The sequence below is a fragment of the Falco cherrug genome, chromosome 4, assembly GCF_023634085.1.
Source record: "Falco cherrug isolate bFalChe1 chromosome 4, bFalChe1.pri, whole genome shotgun sequence".
Lineage (NCBI taxonomy): Eukaryota > Metazoa > Chordata > Aves > Falconiformes > Falconidae > Falco > Falco cherrug.
The window spans coordinates 81,435,785-81,456,764 of record NC_073700.1 but is presented as its reverse complement, the minus strand read 5'-3'; the positions used below and the strand labels follow the sequence as shown (position 1 = coordinate 81,456,764).

General features: G+C 38.0%; 1 protein-coding gene across 4 annotated transcripts in view; it reads left to right on the top strand.

Moving 5' to 3' along the window:
• Window positions 1–20,980, top strand: part of ETV1 (ETS variant transcription factor 1) — a 66,871-nt gene that overhangs the window by 9,836 nt on the left and 36,055 nt on the right. For all 4 annotated transcript variants that reach the window (XM_055709106.1, XM_055709105.1, XM_027799584.2 and 1 more), the window contains one exon: window positions 3,698–3,751. In XM_055709106.1, the coding sequence (XP_055565081.1) occupies window positions 3,698–3,751 (54 nt within the window). The remainder of the gene's footprint in view (window positions 1–3,697; window positions 3,752–20,980) is intronic.

The window sequence follows — 20,980 nt, the reverse complement described above, 5'->3', positions numbered from 1 at the left end:
GAGACGTTATAGCTATCAGAAGAAAAAGAAAACTTTTGGTAATAATCTAGGCTGAGCCTGGATAGTTTATGCTGCAGATGTTGTCTGCTTCAGGAGTCTGAGACTTGATGGCTCTGAATGTGAAATGAACTAATGTAGCTGCTTCTGCTATTAGCAGTAAAAGCCACGTGCTTAATATCCTTCAAAACCTTTTATTAGTCTTTTGGAATATACTTGCCTTCTCAAACCCCCATAATTAAGTAGCTCAGGGAAATATTCTCATTCAGTTAGATGATCATTTCGGATATCTTTTTCAATTTTCCTCTGAATGGCAAAATGGAAAAAAAAAGTTTTGGTGATTTATGCATTGTGTCTTGTGTTGAGTATGTTAACCGAAGACCAGTGAAGATTTTATGGCAGCCTTATTGAACTGCAGTATTTGTGAGTAAAAGAAGAAAGGAAATGAATGGCATACATAAATGTGCAGACAGTTGCAGCGCTGCAAGTTAAATCTTCCTTTCAGACATTCAGGTTGAATTGTCCTTACCTGTCTGTTTAATTTCCAATGAAGTCTGCCTGTACTTATCCAAACTCAAGGTACAAAAGCCCTCTTCCCTTTGAGTAACAGAATGATGTATTCCAGCAGTTTGCCCTCTTGTAGCAAGGTGCTGGGGCAAGACGTGTATTTATTGGGCCTGATGGTGGTTGCTTGCATTTCTGCAGTATGATCATGAGCGAGTTTCAGTTCTGCTAGTTTAAAAATAATAACAGATTAAGTGAAGGAATAGTTGAAGTTCTCATTTCCAACAGTTAACAGGCCCTTTTAATTTCTTTGTATAGACTTGTGGGCTCGTTTCTAAGGTACTGCTGCTGCTAAAATTAGATTCCAGTAGGAAATACATGTTCCTGGGTTGAACACTTTGGATGTTGTTATTTGTTTTGTTTATATTTGGCAGGGTTTTAAACACTTCTTAACTTGCTGTATTTCTTTTCCTACAGAGGCTTTAAGGCTATGTTACTGTTGTATTTAAAATACATTTTGACAGTGTAGTCTCCATCTGTTTCTAGAGTACTGATAAAGTGATGCGCTTTGATCTCTATTAAATATGCCTTCATCAATTTGGGGCATCTATGAATTAAGTATATTTTTCTTATTTGCTCCAGACCAAATCAGGGGTAATGACAATCTCTCTAAAGTAATATATTGGTTTTCCATGACAGTTCAACCAGATGTATTTTATTTTTTCTTACTTTTTGGGTGGGGAAAAAAAGGACCTTATTTGTTCTGGAGTAAGTCAAGTTAGACGGATAAAACCTGAATAAAGCACCGGTGAAGCAGTCTGGTGCACAGAGTATGCTTTAGAAAGTTATGTAAGATTGCTGTCCCGGTTCTGCAATCACTAAATGTAGCCTCCTGATTTCAACAGGAGGGTTTTTGTTTTCTTTAAGACTTTTTTTAGATATCCTGGATTCACAAATTAACATATATATATATACGCATATATATGTAAAACACACGCATGTATGTGTATAAAAAAATTAGGCGTACTAGCTTTCTTGCTGCATTTGAAAAGGATAGCTGGCTTAAGAAAATGCGTGGGATGGGAATTCTGTAAACAAGAAATTACTTGATACAATTCCTTTAACTGAATGTACTCACAAACCCTTCAAAAACAATTGGAAATGTAAGAAATCCTTAGAAACTGATCTTTTAAGTAGGAGACCTTGATTTCATGGTCAGATTCTTCTGTGACAGTCAAACATTTGGCATTTTTGTAAGGAAGGTGCCGAACATTTGCATGCAGTGAATTGCCTGAAATGTCAGAAATTGTGGAGCGTTTGTGTCTGGCCTTAGGCTGTCCCTGTGTTAATTTTTGGTAAAAGTTCTGTGGTTTCTCTGGAGGAAAGAGAAATGTAATCCATGAAAAATATTGGGAATATTTGGGTCGGTAAAATACATGTTTTATACAGCTTCAAACTTCGAGGAGCTAACATGTCCTCAGAGGTACTGGTTTCTCCTAAAAAGGATAGGTTACTGTATTGTGTTGTTTTCTTTTTTGAATTAAAAACCCCAAACAACAAAGCAACAGTAGCTGTGCTTTTTTCCAGGGTAATCCTAATTACACTTTTTGTATTTATCTTACACTTCTTTTCAAATCTGGGTTTGCAGATTTCCTAAGGTCATTTGTTCTTAAAGGGTATTTGCTGCAGTTAAGACATTAGGACTTTAAACGTTTATTTTAAAACTGAGAGCAAATAATTTTTCAGTATAATGAGCCTGATTCTGAACTCTTTACCCAGGAAAAAAACTCCCAGTTAAGTCATTAGAAATATTTCCTGAGTTAAGGAGTGGAGGTCTGGTCCATGAAGAGTACTATAGTGCACATTCAAAAAAATTGTGAGTAATTATAATTAAATATGTATTTTTCATTCAAACAAATTCTGTTAAACTAGTAGCAGTTCACATATATCAGGGGGAATATACGCTTCCTAAACTAAAAAGTGTTCTGAGAGCATTAAAGTTACATTTTATCATTTAGCGTATTTTATTTAATGGTTTGATAGTCATGGTTTTGATAAAAGATTATATAACCAGTATTTACCTCTCAAATCTTATTGGGTAACCAGATCATGGCAGATGTTAACTTTTAATTAAGATCATATGAATTACTTGCTTGTCTTTAGACAAGAACTGTGTAAATTAGAGTATTTTCAAACAGATAATTTTATGCAGCTTTGCTGTGATGATTCTTGTTAGTGTATGTTGAGGAAAAGATGACAAAGTTCAGAAACAATAAGCTGGATCTCTCTTGGGATGTCGAGTCATGCTCCGAGGATGCCGCTTCTCAGTGTCATGTTCTGCAGTTGTTCGAATGTATTCACCTATAATGTATATTCAGTGGTATTTCAGCTTAAATGGTTTACAGAGTTTAGAACACAGTATGAGAGATGGCTAATGTCTTAGACACATAATGAAAAGGAACTGTGGTACCACAGACGCAAAATTATGTATCAGCAGACCGTGAAATGATTGTATTTTATAGCTCAGATTTGTGATAAAAGTTTCCTAAAAGCACAGATGATCTTACGCAAGGTGAATGGATGTTAATAATGATTCTTGCTTTAAGTAAATAACTTTTTTTGATGCCTGAAATGTTGTCGTTGAACCAGGAATTCTGTGGTTTGGTAAAACAGTTCTTTTTGAGTATTTAAAATAATAACAAAAAAAAACCCCTACTGTGTTGGCTGACTGCCATGAGAAATTGGAATCACTTTAAGTAAGATGAAGGTGTGGTAGTTTGGGGTTAAAGATGTGTAAATGTTAAACACTTTATGTAGACTTCATGTGTACCTATTTTGAAACTGACAAGTTTTACCAGTGGCATGGTAGGTCCGGGCCCTGATGCAGGCAGTGAGGCAGGGCCAGGGCCAGTGCCAGCCTTCACGGCCTCCCACCCCTGTCACTGCGCCGGGGCTGCTCTGGACTCGCAGTGTACCGCACAGCTTCACCCCAGGGTTCATCTGATAGTAAAATGGCATGCTTGCCTAATTTTCATGCTCAACAATGAGAAAAAAAAAATTGTTAGTTCTAATCTTGGCTGCGTTTCAAATTAAGCACAAGAGTCTTTATTTATGCTTTAATGGCTTCTTTTAATTCTTTCCTTGTTTTTGTTTTTTGTTTGTTTTTTTTTTTTTGTTTTTGTTTTCCTTTCTTCAGCTCAGGTACCTGACAATGACGAGCAGTTTGTGCCAGACTATCAGGCTGAAAGTTGTAAGTATAGTATGAATCATCACTTTGTTAAAAATTAGTATATTTATATTTGAGTTTTCATATTTGTGATTTATTGTGTCATCTGCAGTCATGTGATAGCTCCTTTTGCTGGTCGGTGACATCAGAATGATGAATAGATAAATCAAGTGGCATTTTGACATGCAGCTAAAAAGAAGGTTTTTTGGTCTGAAGGTACCACCTTTAGCAGTTGGCCCTCTCCTGTAGTTCCCACCTGCCAGCCCCAAGGGAAGCAAGGAGAGACGCAGATTGTGGAGATGGGGGTGTGTTTCTCTGTCCATAGAGTGAGGAGTGGAATGTGTTGAGGCAGGACAAGATCAGATGCTGTGTGATACTCTGATACGCTGAGCAGAAATAGGGCTGCTCAGTATGTTTTGTGTATAAATAAATTCACCACATAATCAATCAAATACAGTCACTGCTGAAGCATTTTTAAGTTGTCTTAGCATGTGGCACTTTGTTGCTCTAACAAAATTTCCCTTTGAATTAATGGGAGGAAGCAGGAGTTACGTTAAGCTGGATGCTTTGCATTGTTTGGTTTGCTACTTTACTTAGTATGTGCCCCAATTTGCTTTTTTTTAGCCTGTGCTCCTCAAATCTTGCCTTTACTTGCTGAAGTGCTGCTGTTCTGTTAAGCACTGATTCCCCTTCGCTGTACCTGCTGTTCTGTGATTTTGGGTGGTTGCAAGGGCCTAATAAAGAAATGGCATGAGAAACTTTATCTGCCAAAGTCACGGGATTCTTGGAGCTTCTTTATGCATCTTTCTTCCTCATGGCAAAGCTTCTCTTTGTCATCGAAGGTCTCTTCTAAACAGTGTCTGCTGATTGCAGCAGAGCGCTTGGTAGCTTTTGCGTTTTGCTAAATAACTTAAGTAATTTATCCTATCAGAGTGAATTTCTGCAGTTCACTAAAGCAGATAGCTGTTGAATACAGCATTCATGTAGTGAAATGTTAGGATTAAAATTAGAAAGATTCAAAAGAATTGCATTAGAGTAGTCTTTAACCCCACAACCAAATTCAGACTTGTTTTCTTATAAATCTTTTAGAGGATTTTTTCCCAGTTATTTAGAAACTGTTTTAAGAAGAATTTGAGCATATTCGTAACAACATTTTGTAGGGAAAGAAAAGAAAAAAAAGATGATTTTTTGTCCCCTGTACTCTTGATAGTATACCTGCACAGCAACAATTTATTTTTGTTTTTCTCTAGAAGTTCTTGTACATATACTAACCAGCAGTCATGGTCACTTTCAGACTTCGAAAGTTGGCTTTTGTAACAGTTGGGTTTTTTTTTTTCCCACCTCTGGCTTCAAAGACTTCTTTTTTTTTTTTTTTAAATGAAACTATATTATGAAAGCCAGAACAGTCTGTAAGTTGAAAATCAGTTATGTTATCCTACATATGAAGCTGTGTCCAAATATAGTCATGTATGCATACATCCTTTGTGTAAGAGTACAAAGTTCAGTTAGGGCTTCTATTAACCCGCAATTATCGTTACACAACAAGTCAATGATTCCTGGAAAATAATTTGTGAACAGTGAATGAAAAGCCTCATTGAAGCTGGTCACTGCTTTTGGTGATAAAGAAATTCTCCTAATATGGCTATTTTATTAATGCTGTTGTATTTCAAAGTTCCTTAGCCACAGCTTACACATTACTATCAAAGGAACATTTATTTCTTCATTTCAGTTGGTTTCTTTATCTTAAGTAAAGGTCAGGAGAGCTTCCTGGAGTGTTATTCTGGCAAAGGTTGTGGAGTTTCAGACATATACTTGGATATAATGTATGTTGCTGTGGGCTCTGCAAAACAGGAACGGAGATCAACATAACCAAAGCCATGGGGAAATTACTGCTGCAGAAGTAGCACAATTGTGACTGTTATCTCTGGGATCCAAACCTGCCTCCAAACGCTATTATAATGACTATATAATCTATAAGTACTTGCCCTGTTACTGGCAGCAGCCTGGCAGGAACACTTGGCGCTTTTTTTAAATTTTTTTATTTTAAAAAATGTTTATTGTTTTGAAACATGGGAGAGGATGGGCAAGCTTTCGTAGGTTCAGTCTTTAGTACACTTAACTGAGCCATAAGCAGTGAAGGACAGAAGTGTATGCCAGTGAAGGGGGTCACAGTCGCTTTAGTTCACAGGCAACCAAACTGTTGTTTGCTGCACAGATTCAGTTTATGGAGCCGTGTGTAGGTAAGGGTGTGTGTGTGTGTATTGTGCAGAGTTCGTGAAGAAAACAAGTGCTCCACTGAAACAGTTATAGTCTGCAGTCCAGGTACAAAAATTAGTGAGGTTTTATTTCTAGTGTCATTGATAGAGAAATGGGCTTTAAACCTGAGGTAGGTTTGTGGTCATAAATGGAAATTTTTAGCACTGAAAGAACTTGTAAGAAACTTTGGTAACAGTAGCAGTGCTGGAAAGCTGTGGTAAAAACTTTCTTGCCTAGAAATCACCAAGTTAGTTAACTCTTGAAGCAAAGATAGGGAACATAGTAGAGGAATTGATACTGCCAAGATCATGTGCTGTGTCCTAGTGCTGAGCAGGATTAAATGCCCCTTAAAGTGCCATGGGTTTTGCGTTTCTTTTCTGTAATAATGATTTTAACTAGTGAAACTGCACTGGTATTAGTAACTAAGGGAAACATTTAGTTTAGATTAGATACATAGTCCACTTTATCCACTTTGGGGATTTAACTTCAGAGCTAGTGTGGAAGCCATGAATATTTCAATTATGAGTTGCTATTAAACTTCACTCAGTTTTCAAAAAGCAAACATAATACATATATTTATAGTTCAGGTGTGGGCTTTAGATATACGAATGAGATCAACAGCTAGCATGACTTCATGTGATATTATTGACGTTACTAGAACTGTGCATATTTCTACTAGCTAAGGATCCAGCATAAGCTTTGCCTTAATGTTTTAAGCTTCAGTTTACCTGTTCAAAGCTGAATTTATTTTGTTATTCCATTATGTCTTCTTGAAAGTGGTTCTTCCTGCCATAATAATCTTAGAAATGTCTGCATTTCCAATCCTTTCTTTTTTTTTCACAGCGTCCAAAGCCCCATCTTGCCCATCTTGTATTACCTTTTTATTAAGTATTTTTTTAACTTCGAATACTTATCACAAAGAACCTTTTTGTAGTTTAGCTCAGTGTGAGCGGAATGAAGAGTAGATAACAGCTAGCCTGTTCGGATGAAATTTGAAAAACAAATCGCAGTTTAGTTTCTTGTAACCTTTTGCTTTCTGCAGTGCCTGAACTTTTTGAGTTCTAAGGGAGAAAAACATGTTTCAGAAAGACTTTTGGGTATTTTTTTCGGCTTGCAATTACAGTGGAGAAATACCACAACTGCATATTAAATAATGTAGTTTTCTTACTCTTTCATTTCCATTCTCATTAGAAAAAAATCCACAAAAAGAGGGAGGAAATCACTTTTACAGGCATTTGCTTCGAAATTCTGTGTTAGGCAGATTGATTTTGCCCCATTCTGAATCTGCTTCTACACTTCAGCTGACCTGTTTGCGATATATTCAAGTGACTTCCTAAAGACTCTTCTGTTAGTAATTACATGAAAAATCGTGTAAGGCAAAACCACAACATCTGTTTCTCCAAAAAGGTGGATGTCTCTTTTTTAAAAAAAATCAGCATTCTGTATGTGACACTGTTCCCAAATTCTTATCTAATTCCTAAGACCTAGTTAAGCTGTTTTTCTGCCTGTATAAAGTCAGTATTCATGTGTGGAGAAGGGTGACCTGTGTTAACTTCCTCAGATAAGGTTTCCTATTGTTTCAAATCCATTTTCATATACTGAGGAGGAGCCAGATCCTGAACCTGTTGTAATCAGTGGTGAGGCTTTCAGATACTGTAGAACAGCAAGGACTTTCCAGTCTAGGAGTAAAAATGAATAAAGTGTTCAGCTTGCTTGAAGTCAGTAGCTGTTGAGGTGAAGATTGCTTGCTCCCATTGTTTGGATGGTTTCTATGACAGACACAAGAGGAAGTAGGTAGGATTTGCTGATGTTTAAAGGATGTAGTTGGCAGAGAAAACTCTGTTTTGTCAACAATCCACTGATTTGTAAATCAACCTTGGTACAATTGGTTATAAATGGGGATTACCCTGCACCAAACCAGATTGCCTGGTGTGTTAATAGCATAATTGTGTTTTGTTTTGTTTGAATAATATGTATTTACGTTGCTCTGTTCTTCCAGAGTTTGGGATGCTTTTTTTCCGTTTCTTCTTTTGCCCCAAAATGTACATTACTCCTTTAAAATTAATGATAAACTCTGTCTTTTTGCTCTTTATTTCTTACTGAGTTTCTGCTAATGAGGATTTGTGTTGTGCTTCACCTTCTTGATCGGTTTCCTTCCTTGTCTTTCATTTTGTTCCTGTATTGTTTCCCTGACCATCAGAGCCTTAACACTGCCGAGGGGTAAATGTTAATGTTAGACCACAGCTGTTGACAGTAAATGGGAAGGGCTGGCTGTAAAATCTGTGTTCCTCCATGTCTGATTCAACTTTAAGATAGGAAAAACACTTTTTTAGTAGTGATTTTGTCACTCATCTTTCACAGCCTTTATTCTTTCACTTACCTCTGGATTTTTTCCTCCAGGGTTAGCAAAGGAGCTCTTTCAACGTAGATTCCAGGAGCCTTAAATTATTCAGGGATGTGCTTTTTAGATGCTCTGGCTTGCAATCTTTAAAAGCCTGTTAAAGAGAGATTCTTTACATAGGCTTCAGGTAGCTGTATTCTTCTGTCATTTTAACTAATGGCTTAGGATATTCCAAATGCGGTTTAAATGAGGAAAGGCTTTAATATTTATTTACATGTTCATAGCATCCAAAATCATACTTTTTTTTTTTTTTTCACGATCAGGTGAAGAATGCTTGGTTTGTTTTATTTTTGTTCTCTTTACTTTTGTGGCTTAAATTCCAAAAGGGAATTTCAGAACTAGAAGAGCATTTCCTGTTTGTTTTAGTATAGCAAAAGATGGTGAGCAATTGGTAGAGGTTAATTTTCACTTATTTTGACATATTTTGGAGAAAAAACCCCACATGATTAAAACAGTAGAAAACACCAGAATGATATAAGTTCTGATGGGCCTGCTGAAGTCAAAGGGAGATCTGTTTACTGGGTTTGTTTTTGTTTATGATGCAGAATGTTTTAATTTTGCAGCTTCTAGAAAAAAATTTAGTGGACTGAAAAAAATGACATTTTTTTAACGTGGTGATTCACTACGTAGGCAGCTGGTAGTCATGTCTTGGTAGTGCACAATGTCCTAGAAATTGCAGTTGGTAGTGTTTTGGTTTTCTCTGTACGGCAAGTTGCACACACTAGTGTGTTTTCAGGTTTGGGGTTTTTTTTCTACAAATTTCCTTTTTATTTCTTTTTTTTTTAAAGAGCCTATGTGGCTGGTCTCAAATGTAGCTCTGCAAGTGTGGTACTGTAGCAGGCAGTCTGATAAATATCCTACAAGGTGGTGCTAGTTATTCTTGGTGCTTAGCTATTCCCTAGTAGGGCTTTCTACTGCAGCTGTGTTTTGGTTTTTGCCACTTGTCTTGAAACTACTTCCTTTCATAGGTCAGACACTGTCAAATACAGAGACATTTACTTATTTATTTTAGTGCATGCCCGACTGTGACAGATTCTTTCTAAAGGGCTGCAGGAGTCAGGGCTCTGTGGTTTGTTCTGCCCTTAGCTTTGCATGACCTTGGGCATGTTGCTTAACATCTTTGTTTCTCGGTTTGAAGTAGGTACAGAAATGCATGTATCATGCTGCTGTGAGATATACAGCTTTCTTAATGATCATTTATCTAGAGATCTCAAAAGCATTTTACAAAGAGTGTCCAATGCAATTGCTGTTGTAAGAGCTGGAGAGGTCAGACTGAGGAGTCCATGCAGACCACCTTATCTCCCTTCATAGTTGCCTTAGATAGCCTTGCTTCTTTCATTGTGTCCCTGGGCACTTGTTTCCTTTGTTTAAAGCAGGACTGAAACTGTTACCAGCTGTTAACTTTCTTTTTCTTTTTTTTTTTGTTTTGTTTTGTTGTGGGGTTTGGTTTTTTTTGGTTAAATTCTTGTTCAAAAGAAATTAGGAATTGGTGTTTTTCAGAGAACCTTGTGGGCTCATTTTGTGGTTCATCACTGGGCATCAGCCTGTGCTAATACAGATTTTATTTTTTTTTCTTCTTCTTCTAGAGGATTTTTGGAAATATTTAAAACTGCCATAATCGTGACCTTTTCCATAATTGCAAGATTTAATTCTTGGAAAAGTTTTACCAAGAGGCAGACTGTTGACCATAATGCCTTTAATTTGTGATCTTAACAGTAGAGAATTTGTGGGTTTGCTTTGATTTTAATAGGCAATTTCTGTTTATTTGCTTTTCTGCTTGTGTTGTCATGCTGAATTTTCCAGCTTTGAAATGGTGAAGACTTTAGGCTCTCCTAGATTCTAGTAGTGGTAGTGGCACACAGGTTGTGTAAATACTAATGGCAACAATAGCACTGTGAATTGAATTACAAGACCCCATCAAATACACAGGTTTTGATTTTAAAAACTTTTTAAGTGGAAGCTATTCCTTTCAGAGTGCCCTGTATGCCATGTGAACGTTATTACTAACGAAAAAGTACAACTGGGCATCCCAGCAGAGATGGCAGCCACATTATGCAGATTTTAACTGCACAGGGCCACTGTGAACCTGATGGTCACCAGCTCTATGGGGCATGGAGGAGCAACAGCACCTGGACAGGGCTCTTCTTGTGGGGTGCTGCCCCCCTGGCTGCCCCCTGGCCCTCCATTGGCATGTCCCTGCTCAGCCAAACTGACTTGATTTCCTTTCCTCAGAGCCTCATCCTAGTTTGCTGTTTTATTGCAGATTAAAGGCTTGGGTTGCATGTGGACGTTATCAGCTAATGAATAAACTTCAGTCATCCTGTCCTGTGATAAATCTGCCTCCTAGATCAAAGATGAAGCATGTAGACCTTTTTTCTTTCAAATGGTAATTTCTTAAGGCTGTCAGATCACTTCCTAAAGTCTGTTTACATAAAAACAAAAACATTAAACATATTTTATTCAAAATGTTGAATTTTTGGTTTTGAAAAAACCTTCTATTTCCTCTCCGAGGAAGCCTCCCCTCCTCCCGTCCCCATAAGGACTCTGTGAAGATCCCATCTGTGGAAATACAAGCAAGCCTCACATTGTGACTTGTAGTCATGGCAGTATTTTCTTAACACTACAGTTATTTCTGTTTTAAAACAGATAGTTGCTTAGTTAATTTCATCAGGAGTATGTATATGTATTAGAGCATCTGTTCAGTTCCAGTTGTATTAAAGTATGCAAAATTTGTTTCAACTGTATTTTTGCACAGAAACCAAACAAGGCAGATTGAAGGGTCTTTGTGATTCTGTTTTGATACAAAACTGTTATTCTCCCTAAACTGCTTTCCATGCAGTGTTTTTGCAAAATGTGTTTTGTATTCCAAGAGCAGCCTAAATAATGATTTGAAAATCCATGAGCTCTGAGATGGTGTAAAATAAGGAGGCAGTCTGCAAGCTGAGTCCATCTACTTCTCTTTATTTCATATTTGATATGTTTAAGTAAAATGTTTTTACGATCTGTATAATTTCTGTGTCTTTTTTCTTCTGGTTGCTGCCTCAGCAACTGAAGACAGAAGTCAGAGTCTCCCACAGACTGCCATGAAGTTTTCAAAGGGTACAGCAGGAAGAAGAGGGAGGAGAGAGTGATAGTCCTCAAAATATCAGTTAAACATTGGAGAGTCTGTGACATGTTCATGTCATGTAGGACTGGTATAGCTAGCCCGCTGTAAGCATACAGGAAAAATAGCCTTTTGTTTTTTCAGGTTCTGTGTCCTTTTGTTTTGGTCTTATGCATTTCAGTACTGAGAAGTAATTATGGTGGAGCCATTTATAAGCAGAGAAATATGCGGAAATGATTTTTTTTTTTTTTTTTGAGTTTTAGAAGTCATCAAGTGTTTCTCCTAGGAATGATCTAAACCTAGTCTAAACTGGCAAATGGAAAACTGATTACTTTTTCAAGATGTGCTCTAGTTTTTTCCCTGAGAAGGATTCTTTTCTTTTCCTTTCACTTACTCTTCATGGTCTCCTTGTCTGCAATACATTAGTCTTACCCGTTCCTGGATTATAGTTTGACCTTGGTGAGGTGAATAGGGAAGTGAACTGTCTTGGTAAAGGATAACTTTATTCTTTCCTATCTATTTGTTCTGTAAGCTGAGGATTATGCATGTTAGAAAAGAGTGAATCATTAGCAGCTTTATTTCTGGCTGTCTTTTTTCCCGTGGCTGTTTATGAACTTATTCAGCAAATGTGGTTGCCAGTAAGTTAATGTAGTGAAATATTTTTTAGCAGTGACATTTACTGCCAAGTCCTGCAGTCACTGAATAGGAAGGTTACTGACTGGCCAGGTTTTTGTCTTTAAATTTATATATTATGAGTCGTCATCAAGGGCATTTGAAAAATTACATGTGCAAAAACAATTCCCAGTCTTGCTAATTTGATCCTCTTTGCTCAAATATTGTTTCCGTTCTGCTTCTAATGTATACCTAACAAAAATACTTAATTATTTTTTTTAATTCTCTGTCTTCATGCTGAAACTGAGTGCAGTGTTTCCTTATTAACCCATCTGTAAATAAAATCGCACATGACCAAAGCACTAACATAAATGGAGACAAAAGAGACTTTGAAAAGTGTCAGTATTCAGTGAAGACCGAAAGTTTAAAGCATTTGGGATTAGAATCTGGGAGCTGGATTTGTACAAGTGTATGTGTATATGCAAAGTGTATACTCTGTGTATACATATTCTTTGTGTATATGTATGTATATATATGCATGCACACATGTAAGAAATATACATGCCATGTAATCATCGGTATTACTGATTGCATGCATGTGTGAAATAGTCATACAACTTCAGGAGCAATTGGCTTCAGAAAAAATGTGCAGTGTGCATATTGGTAATGTATATTCAGTTGCAAGTCTCATATACAGTTAAGAATGCTTTAAGTAGCGGCAGAAGCCTTAAATATCTGTGCTGAGAACCATGAGCCTGTTTGCAGGTGGTCAAAATTCCGCCAGCTTCAGAAAGCACTTTGCTGTGAGTCTTTGAATATTGGGCTACTTATTTAAGCCCTGACTTTGTTCCTAGAGGTAACCACTTCTGACAATGGCTTCTTTGTTTCCCTGTTGAATCAGTGATAAAACTTGTGAGCTGAATTTTATTGTCGACTTAGTGCAATGGCCAGCACCTTTTCCAGTGGAGACCGCAGTTTTTTGCAGTGGTTTTTAGTAGTGGACTAAAGATTTAGATTTCAGCCTTGCTCTTATGAATTATAAATTAGATCTGTTAGAGTTGCCTTACTGGTGGGCATTTGTGAAAACTTAACATTGAAGCATGAAGGACACATGTATTTAGAGTAGTGACAGTCTCGTTCTTCTGAAGGAGTGTACGAAAAGTAAACAAAAAACTAGAGAACGAAAGTAAACAAAAATCCCATTAGCTACCCTGAGTTAGTGTATACTTGTTCTATGAATGTATACACATTTTTATTGTTAAAGGCAAAATCAAATTAAAAATCATCTTCTCAAAATGCAATTTTGTTTCTTTTAGTGCTTATTATTGAGAGTTGCTAAAATAAAAAAAATTATAAATATTTTTAAATTAGTTGTTTAATTTATGCTAGAGAGTGCTCACTGTAGTCCGTTTCATTATTCATTGACTTCTCTTGCTTTTGCATATTCCTAAGTAGCTAACTGACAGGCATGATTATCCTTAAGAGTAATCTTTTATTATGATGATACTCCTGTTTTTACAAGGAAGCAAACTGACACACTGCTTATGAAACTCAGAAGGTAGGATCCTAAGACTATTTCAAACTAGAATCAGCCTTCCGACACCAGTTGTTTAGGTTATGAACAACAAATGGCAGAACCAGAGATTAAATCCAGTTTCTTTCACATTTTGTCCAGCTGCAAGTACAAGATCAGCAGCCTTCCCATCTATAGCTGGCTGTTGGCTCTTAGCACGGATACAGCAGAAAAGAACAAAAAATAATAACTAGATTGATATAACTTGAAACTTCCATAAGAGAGGAAATGAGGCAGAGTAAGTTCCTGTTTGTTTTCTGCTGTGGGCATGCTTTCCTAGATACCAAGTTGTTGATACCTTTGAAACAATAAATACAAAAAATATGAACTAGTTTATCTTAAAGCTTATTGTTACTTCTGGCAAAAATTCTTGTTGCAGCCTCCAAAGTTTTCTTCATAATTCTGTTTCTACCAAACCTATTAAAATCCAGACGTAAACTGTCAAACTGCAGATTTACATGAAGTGGAAAGTGTATGTGTGTGGAAAACGCTGGGATATTATCTCACTTGGATATTTTAGTAATGGAAGTTATGTAGTGCTTAGCCATTACCTCTTACAATTTAAATTAAATTTTGGAAATTGCTGCAAATGGAAATCCTGTCCTCAGAAAAGCACACAGATCCTGATTTAGTGGCCAGCTCTTCTCCTTGCGTTTAACTTTATTGGTAATTCCCAGGTAGGAATACAATTTAGGTTTTCTCCCAGGCTTGGTTGTACATTAAAGCCTTTCTCTTTAGCAGGATCTCTAAAGGTGGATCTCCTCTCCGTGCACTCTCCGCCTGGGAGCCTTTGGAGCCACATATATTACAAGTAACTGTAGGAACAAGTGCCCCGACCTCCTCCCAGGATTTTAACACTGAAAGCTAATGCAGATGAACAGCAACCCTGTTTCTCTGTGGGGTCTTGGAGGTTGCAGATCCAGCATAGAGGGGTTAAAAATTCTTCAAGATTTCTTTTTTCTCCTACAGTCATCTTATGCTATTCACAGGTTTTAGATCAATTGCTACAGAATCCAGCTGGCTTAATTTTTATTAGGTTACTGCTTCCTCCTCCAGAGAGCACTAAGCTGCTGTTTATTTTGGGGGCAGGGGGAGAGGGAGAGCTCTTCCTCCTGCCTCACCTACTCCTCAGACATCAAAGCAAGCCAGTTTGCTCCTCCTAACTTAATCCTCCCTTTCTCCCTCCCGCCAGTGTTCTGCAAATTTCCTTGTATTCTTTTCAGAGTTCCCGGTGCCCGTGGTATTTGTCAGCAGGTTAACTCCTGCCCTGGAGGGACTTGCTCCCTCTGCCTGGAGGCAGAGCTCCCCTGGCAGCCCTTTCCCCTCCACTGCCTGCAAGTACGAGTCTCCTACAGCCAGACAGGTAACTGTCTGGAAAGGAGAGAGAGCACTGTATGAAGGGGACGTAAGTCACAATAAAACAGTGGCCGTGACAGCATTTCTGTGAGATTGCTGCTTTCGCAGGCTAAGAAACCATGTCAGTAACTGCAGCTCCCACTGCATGAAAATATCTTCTAGACAAAAACTGGAAGCTGGAATCTTTTGGGGGTGGAGGAGAAGAGGGGTCAGCTAACCAAAATCACTTCGAACCATTCCTTTGCTTGGGGGTAGAAGAGTAGAGAAAGTCTTAGAATACTGTGTGGCAGTTCAGCTGCCCTAATACAGTGTCAGTTTAGGCCAAAGGACCTATAGTATCCTAACAAGGTGTTTACTAGTAGCCTCTTGAAAAGTTTGCTTGGAATTGCTCATTTTGGGGTTTAGGGAGTAGGTTAACTGTTACTGATAATTACTGAAAGCTTCCCCTGTGCCCCTGCTTCTCTAGCTAGGTGGCTTACCCTTCTGGGTGGGCTTTTTAGGTTTTACTATACTGAACATACTCACAGACTTCACATTTCAACCGACACGTTCCTTTTAAATGAGAAGCCAAGTGGCTACAAATATCTGAATTATCTCAGTGGTGCTTTCAGCATTTCCAGCATCAGAAAGCTGCAGGTGTACCTACCCTCAGTAACTAATGAATATTTCAGAAATTGCAACTGCACAGACAAGCAAATAAGGGATGTCTTGCACTAAAAATAGGGATTTATAGCACTGAACCAATTATTAAGCTGTATGGGTGCAACCTCTAATATTGTGCCCTGTCTTCCACACTGGCTGAGAACCCCTCCATTGCTTAGGAAGGCTGCATCTGTCATGGCAGGGGGGGTCTTGAATTAGCTGCCCAGAAATAGCTAAACTGGCAAAACTTTTTAGTATCTTAACACCCAAGCTTTAGAAAAGCACGTTTCAGTTAAAGAATAATGTTTATTTCCATTTGTGAAGAAGCATCTAGAACAATTTCTTTGCTGAATAGGGGCAGAAGTATCATGTTTAGAAGGCAGAATAAGCTGTGCTGTGGAGAAGTGGCGTGTGTCTGCTTTGTAATGACGATTTTGTTGGTCTGGGTTTTTTTTCTTCCTTTTTTGTCTTCCATGTACAAACGCCCTCATATAAACCCGCTTTATGGATAGTGGTGCAGCTTTGATGTGCTGTAGGTACAGTGAACCTGTCTCTGTTCTCTGCTTCAGCCTTTTTTTGGGCCTCACCTGTTACCATCGAAGGCTTTATGTTGATCTCAGATCATAGTAAAAATGGAGGGGAAATTATGGTGGATATTTAGAATTAACATACTCTAGAGATGAACAGTTGATTCAATTAATTTAAAACTGGTTTTAATCCATACTTGGTTTTTGTCTTTTAGTCATTAATCTGTAATGCTTTTTGCTTTAAAAAGAAAAGGAAAGGAAAAACCTCTCTTACTCCAAAGCAAAAGAAAGTTATTTTAACAATTCTTGTTAAAATGGACGCATTACTGCAGATTTTGAGGTCCAGAATTTCCCAATATCACTTGTAGGAAAATGCTGTTATTTTCCATCTTGAAGCTCTGTAGTGGTAAACAGGAATAAATTCAGTGCTCAGTGCAGTTCATCTTCACCTGCTTGCTACTTTTTCCTAATTCAAATTCAGAATCAATATTTTTTTTCTTCTTATACCATATTATCTGAGAACAGTCCATGCAGACTTTAAGGACAAAATCCCACAATTTTGGGCTGTCTTTTATTGTTCACCCCTCCCATCTCTCCCCACCCCCTGAGGATTTAAAGACTATACTATTATGTAGCATTCGTGCATGCAGTATTCAAGTAGATGGTTAATTGACATGCACGGTATCGTATACTTTAGACTGGAAAAGAAAATAAGCAATTTGCTTCATTTTGCAGAGTGAGTTCTAACTGTTATTAAAGTGCATTTGTAGTTGCGTATTTTCCAGTAAAGGTGACAGATTACTTCAAAGCTGGTATTTTCTTTTTGTTAAATAAGGTTCTCAAATAGATCCATCTTGCCCACATATTCTATTCTTGCCAGTTGGCTTTGAAAGCTGGTGCTTGGGCTCATCTTTCAGAACTAGCTTCCAAAAAATGAGGTCCCATGCTGTTTCTATCTATTGAGCTGGTAGGGGCTGGAAGGATCTGATCTGAAGCCAAGGCAAAGACTGAATTGATAGAATCATATCTAATGGGTTTGCCAAGTACTGCCCAGTCATGAACTTCCACTTTCTGGGAAAGAGCACTGAGGCGAGGGGTGGTAAGAGCATTTGCAGTGATACCAGCTATCCTCAGATTTCCTTCCCTGGGCGTAGTCAGGCCACCACATGAAAGAACTAGCCTCTTGTTGTTGGTGAATGCATTTTTGCACATTTATGTCTTGTTCCTTCCTTCTGCATACTGCTTCCTCATTTTCTCCCCAGTTACATACATGCATCTGAAGAGGAAAAGGCTTACTGCCCTTTATTATGGTATTGCATGTATTTTGACCATACATAATGTATCATTGCAGAGGCGTGATTGCACATGTGGTATGCTTACTGCCATGTGACTCTGTGTGCACACACAAATACCCATGCAGACTCTGTTTTAGATGAATTGTTACCACTTAGTGGGACTAGATGGAGGCCAGTTGTCTTTAGGGCCGAATTCTGCATCTTAAGCAAGTTCTATTTTTCTATATACAAATATACAACCATACACTGGAGGGTAAGAACAAGATCATGCATGTCTTTGAAAAACTACTTGACATGATCAGTGTCTGCAGTGTCAGTGTGTGCCCTCTGCCCCACCCCCACCCCCCCCTTCTAGCAGCTTTTTTTGTGAGGTAGTGAAAGCTCAATTCTCTTGTCTATGTTCAGTTTTTATATAAACTGCCAAGATTGTCTCTGAAGCCAGAGTGATGATACACATCTGTGTGTCAGATATCCAATTTGTCACCAGCTTCTTCCAGTATCTGGCAGAGAGCAGGACCTAGATGAAATCCAGTTGACTGGAGCTCAGCTAAGATCTGATAGAGGTGACTTTGATAGATCAAGTGGTCAAAGAATTTGGTGGAGCCTGTGTAGATGTAATCTGTACAGCCACTTCTAAATCAGTCCCCAGTCTTCAAGTCTTGCTCATCTATGCAGCTGTTGCAGTGGTCAGAAACAAAGGGGTGGTTTTTTGCCATTGTCTAGGCAAGAGATTGCTTAGGGTGAAAACAATTGCAGATCTTGCCTCAGTCATCCATCTGCCTTCAGCTGTTGCAGTGGTCTGTATGTGTAGGCTTTAGTTCAAAAACATTGGGAACAATTTAGCTGGAAAGACCTGGGTGCCAGCCTTTACTGTCTTTCCATCCTCCTACCTCTCCTCATCTGCCATCTCTCCAATGTGGTGGTTTTATTTCAGTTTTTGGTTCTATACTAGGCTGCGTACAGCATTCAGCTGCAGCAGCAGTAACCTCCAGAGTATGAAGGAATGGTCAGCTGGCTCTAGTACCTGCTTCAGCTAATTCCTCCTGTGCATCCCAAAGATTACTGGTAAAATTTCTCATCTTAATGTATAGTGGAGTGAAATGGAAAGAGTATGCTACTTTGGCATCCCATTGTCTTTAATCAGATGCCTGTTAAATGGTTGTTGAAATTCAGAGTGCAGCTGTCTACAAAGGTCTGTAGCTCAAATCATAATGATCTAGAAATAATCAATAAATAGCCTCCAGAATGCAGAAGGCTATTGTTCTAGGAGTTAAATATGCATTTTTTGAAATCTTATCGGAAAATATGTAGAAAGCCTGGCAGTCTCACCTGCAAGGTCATATAGAAAGTAATTAGTTTCGTAGCTCATTTCATCAGATACCCAAATACCTGTTACTGAATATATGGTTCAAAAGGTAAGTAACTGTTGCAGAAACAGAGTGGTTTGGGCCTCGTGTGAACCTACAATGCTGTGTTTGGATTTGTTTAAAATGTCTACTGATAAAAGCACCTAGGTCATTACTATCACCTCAGAAGTAACCAGCACTTTACCATCCTTGATGAACTGTTCAATAAACTGTTGGTTTTCGAAAGTAGATGTTTTTTTTAATTATTTATTAAAATGCCTACCTGTTGTACTTACAGCATAAATAATTCGTTTGAATCATCAGGTGAGTGCTGTTAAGTTATAGTGAGCGAGGAAAATTGCAAAAACACGAATTAGGGTCCCTTTCCTTAAGTGTATTTCAGTTTGCATTTTGATAGCAGTTTAGAAATGTTATCGCCTGTTTTGTCACAGACATAATTCACATCTTTCTTCAGGCACTGTAAACAAGAGAAATGGTTTAATGGCTCCATAAAAGGCACTCTGCGCTGATAGCTGAGATTAGACCCTTTAGTAATGGATTTTTGTGTGTTGGGGGAAGGGGAGGGCTTGGCAGAGGTAAATGTACTGGAAAAGAATCTTGGAGAGACTCTGATATATCTGAAGTGCCTGGTGCATTTCTGTGTGTATTGGGAGATAGATTTAAAGTGTGACAGTGCTTTATCAGTACAGGGACCGCCTTTTCTTGCTTTTGACACAAAGTACTAACTTGGGTCACTTCAATCAGTTTAGCACCTGGAGTTGTGGCAGTAACTTAAATATTTTTACATCCTCTGTCTTTTCATCTTGCTGTTAAGAAAATCAAGTCCCCTCTATTCAAATGTGTTCAAGAAATCTCTCTAAACTTACATTGCATGTTGACAGTGTTGCTTCATTCAGTCATAAAAATGGATGAGTTTATTTACGAAATCAGGTTTAGAGGGTGATTTGAGAGCATAAATGTGAAAAGCGGTTTAGAAAACATGCAGCAGAAATTTTTAGGGCAGGACATACTGTGACTCCTCAGTTACTTCCTTTTCTCTGCACTTAATATACAAATGTAGTATTAATTAGGAGACATTGGAATTCAGTGGCACAAGCAAGGTTGCTGCTGTCAGTTGATTTTCTACTATATAGTAAATGCTCTTGCCCTACAAGTGTTGACAAAAAGACATCTTTGTCTCTGGTCAGTGGAGTCTAGTTTGCCTGTTGTTAGCCAGTGTCATTGAATTACAAGCAATATTTCATGCCTTTAAAAAAATATGTTTAAACCAGTTCTTCTTCATAAAATAAAATCGGATTTTATTTTGTGTTCTGGGCAGGAATCTGAAGTTTGGAAATTATAAAATAACTTTTTGCTCAAAGGAAAAATTATTTGCAATTTCATGTATAATATTGCTTATTTCTTCTTCATCTTGAATAATCATCTCCTGAATTGAAAAATACTATAAACCATTGCTTTTATACTTGATGCAGTGCATTTCTGGCGTTTCTCAAAAGAAGTGATTCGGTTCTAGCTGTACAGAGGTGGTACATTTCCTGATTCTCAGGCTAGAAAGTATACAAATCGGTCTCCTCTGAGACAGATTCCTCCTTTAATTTCAGAGTTCTTAATAAAATTGTTCTTTGTTTGAGTCTTAAACTGGGTGTTATTAGAAACAAAATTTGGGGATTAGGCTGTTGACAGATAGCAAAGAAGAGCAGCACTTCAAAACGAGGGGTAGTAGGTTTCAGCCTTTGCAAGTTCTGTGTGAATTTACTTCATGGTGAAATTATTTTATATAAAATCTAGGTCTGTACAACAGCACATTATATATAACACGCAAGCTTTCTCTTTCTGCAAATATAGATCTATTTATGCACAGAGAATATGCATACAGTAACGTATTATACCTTAATCAGTTTGCTGCAGATGGTAGCAGTCCTGCTTGCCTTCTATCTGCATGTGGGGCTGCAGAGGATCTCCGGGCAGGGTCTGTGGATTGAGTCCGTTCTGATACCGATAAGCCTGACTTTCCCCAGTAGCTGAGATGAGGTGTTGAAGCCATCCATCTAAATACACCTTGTAAGATTGTTTGCCTTTCAAGTCGGGAGGTAGTTATCTGTAAGTAATCACTCGGGATGA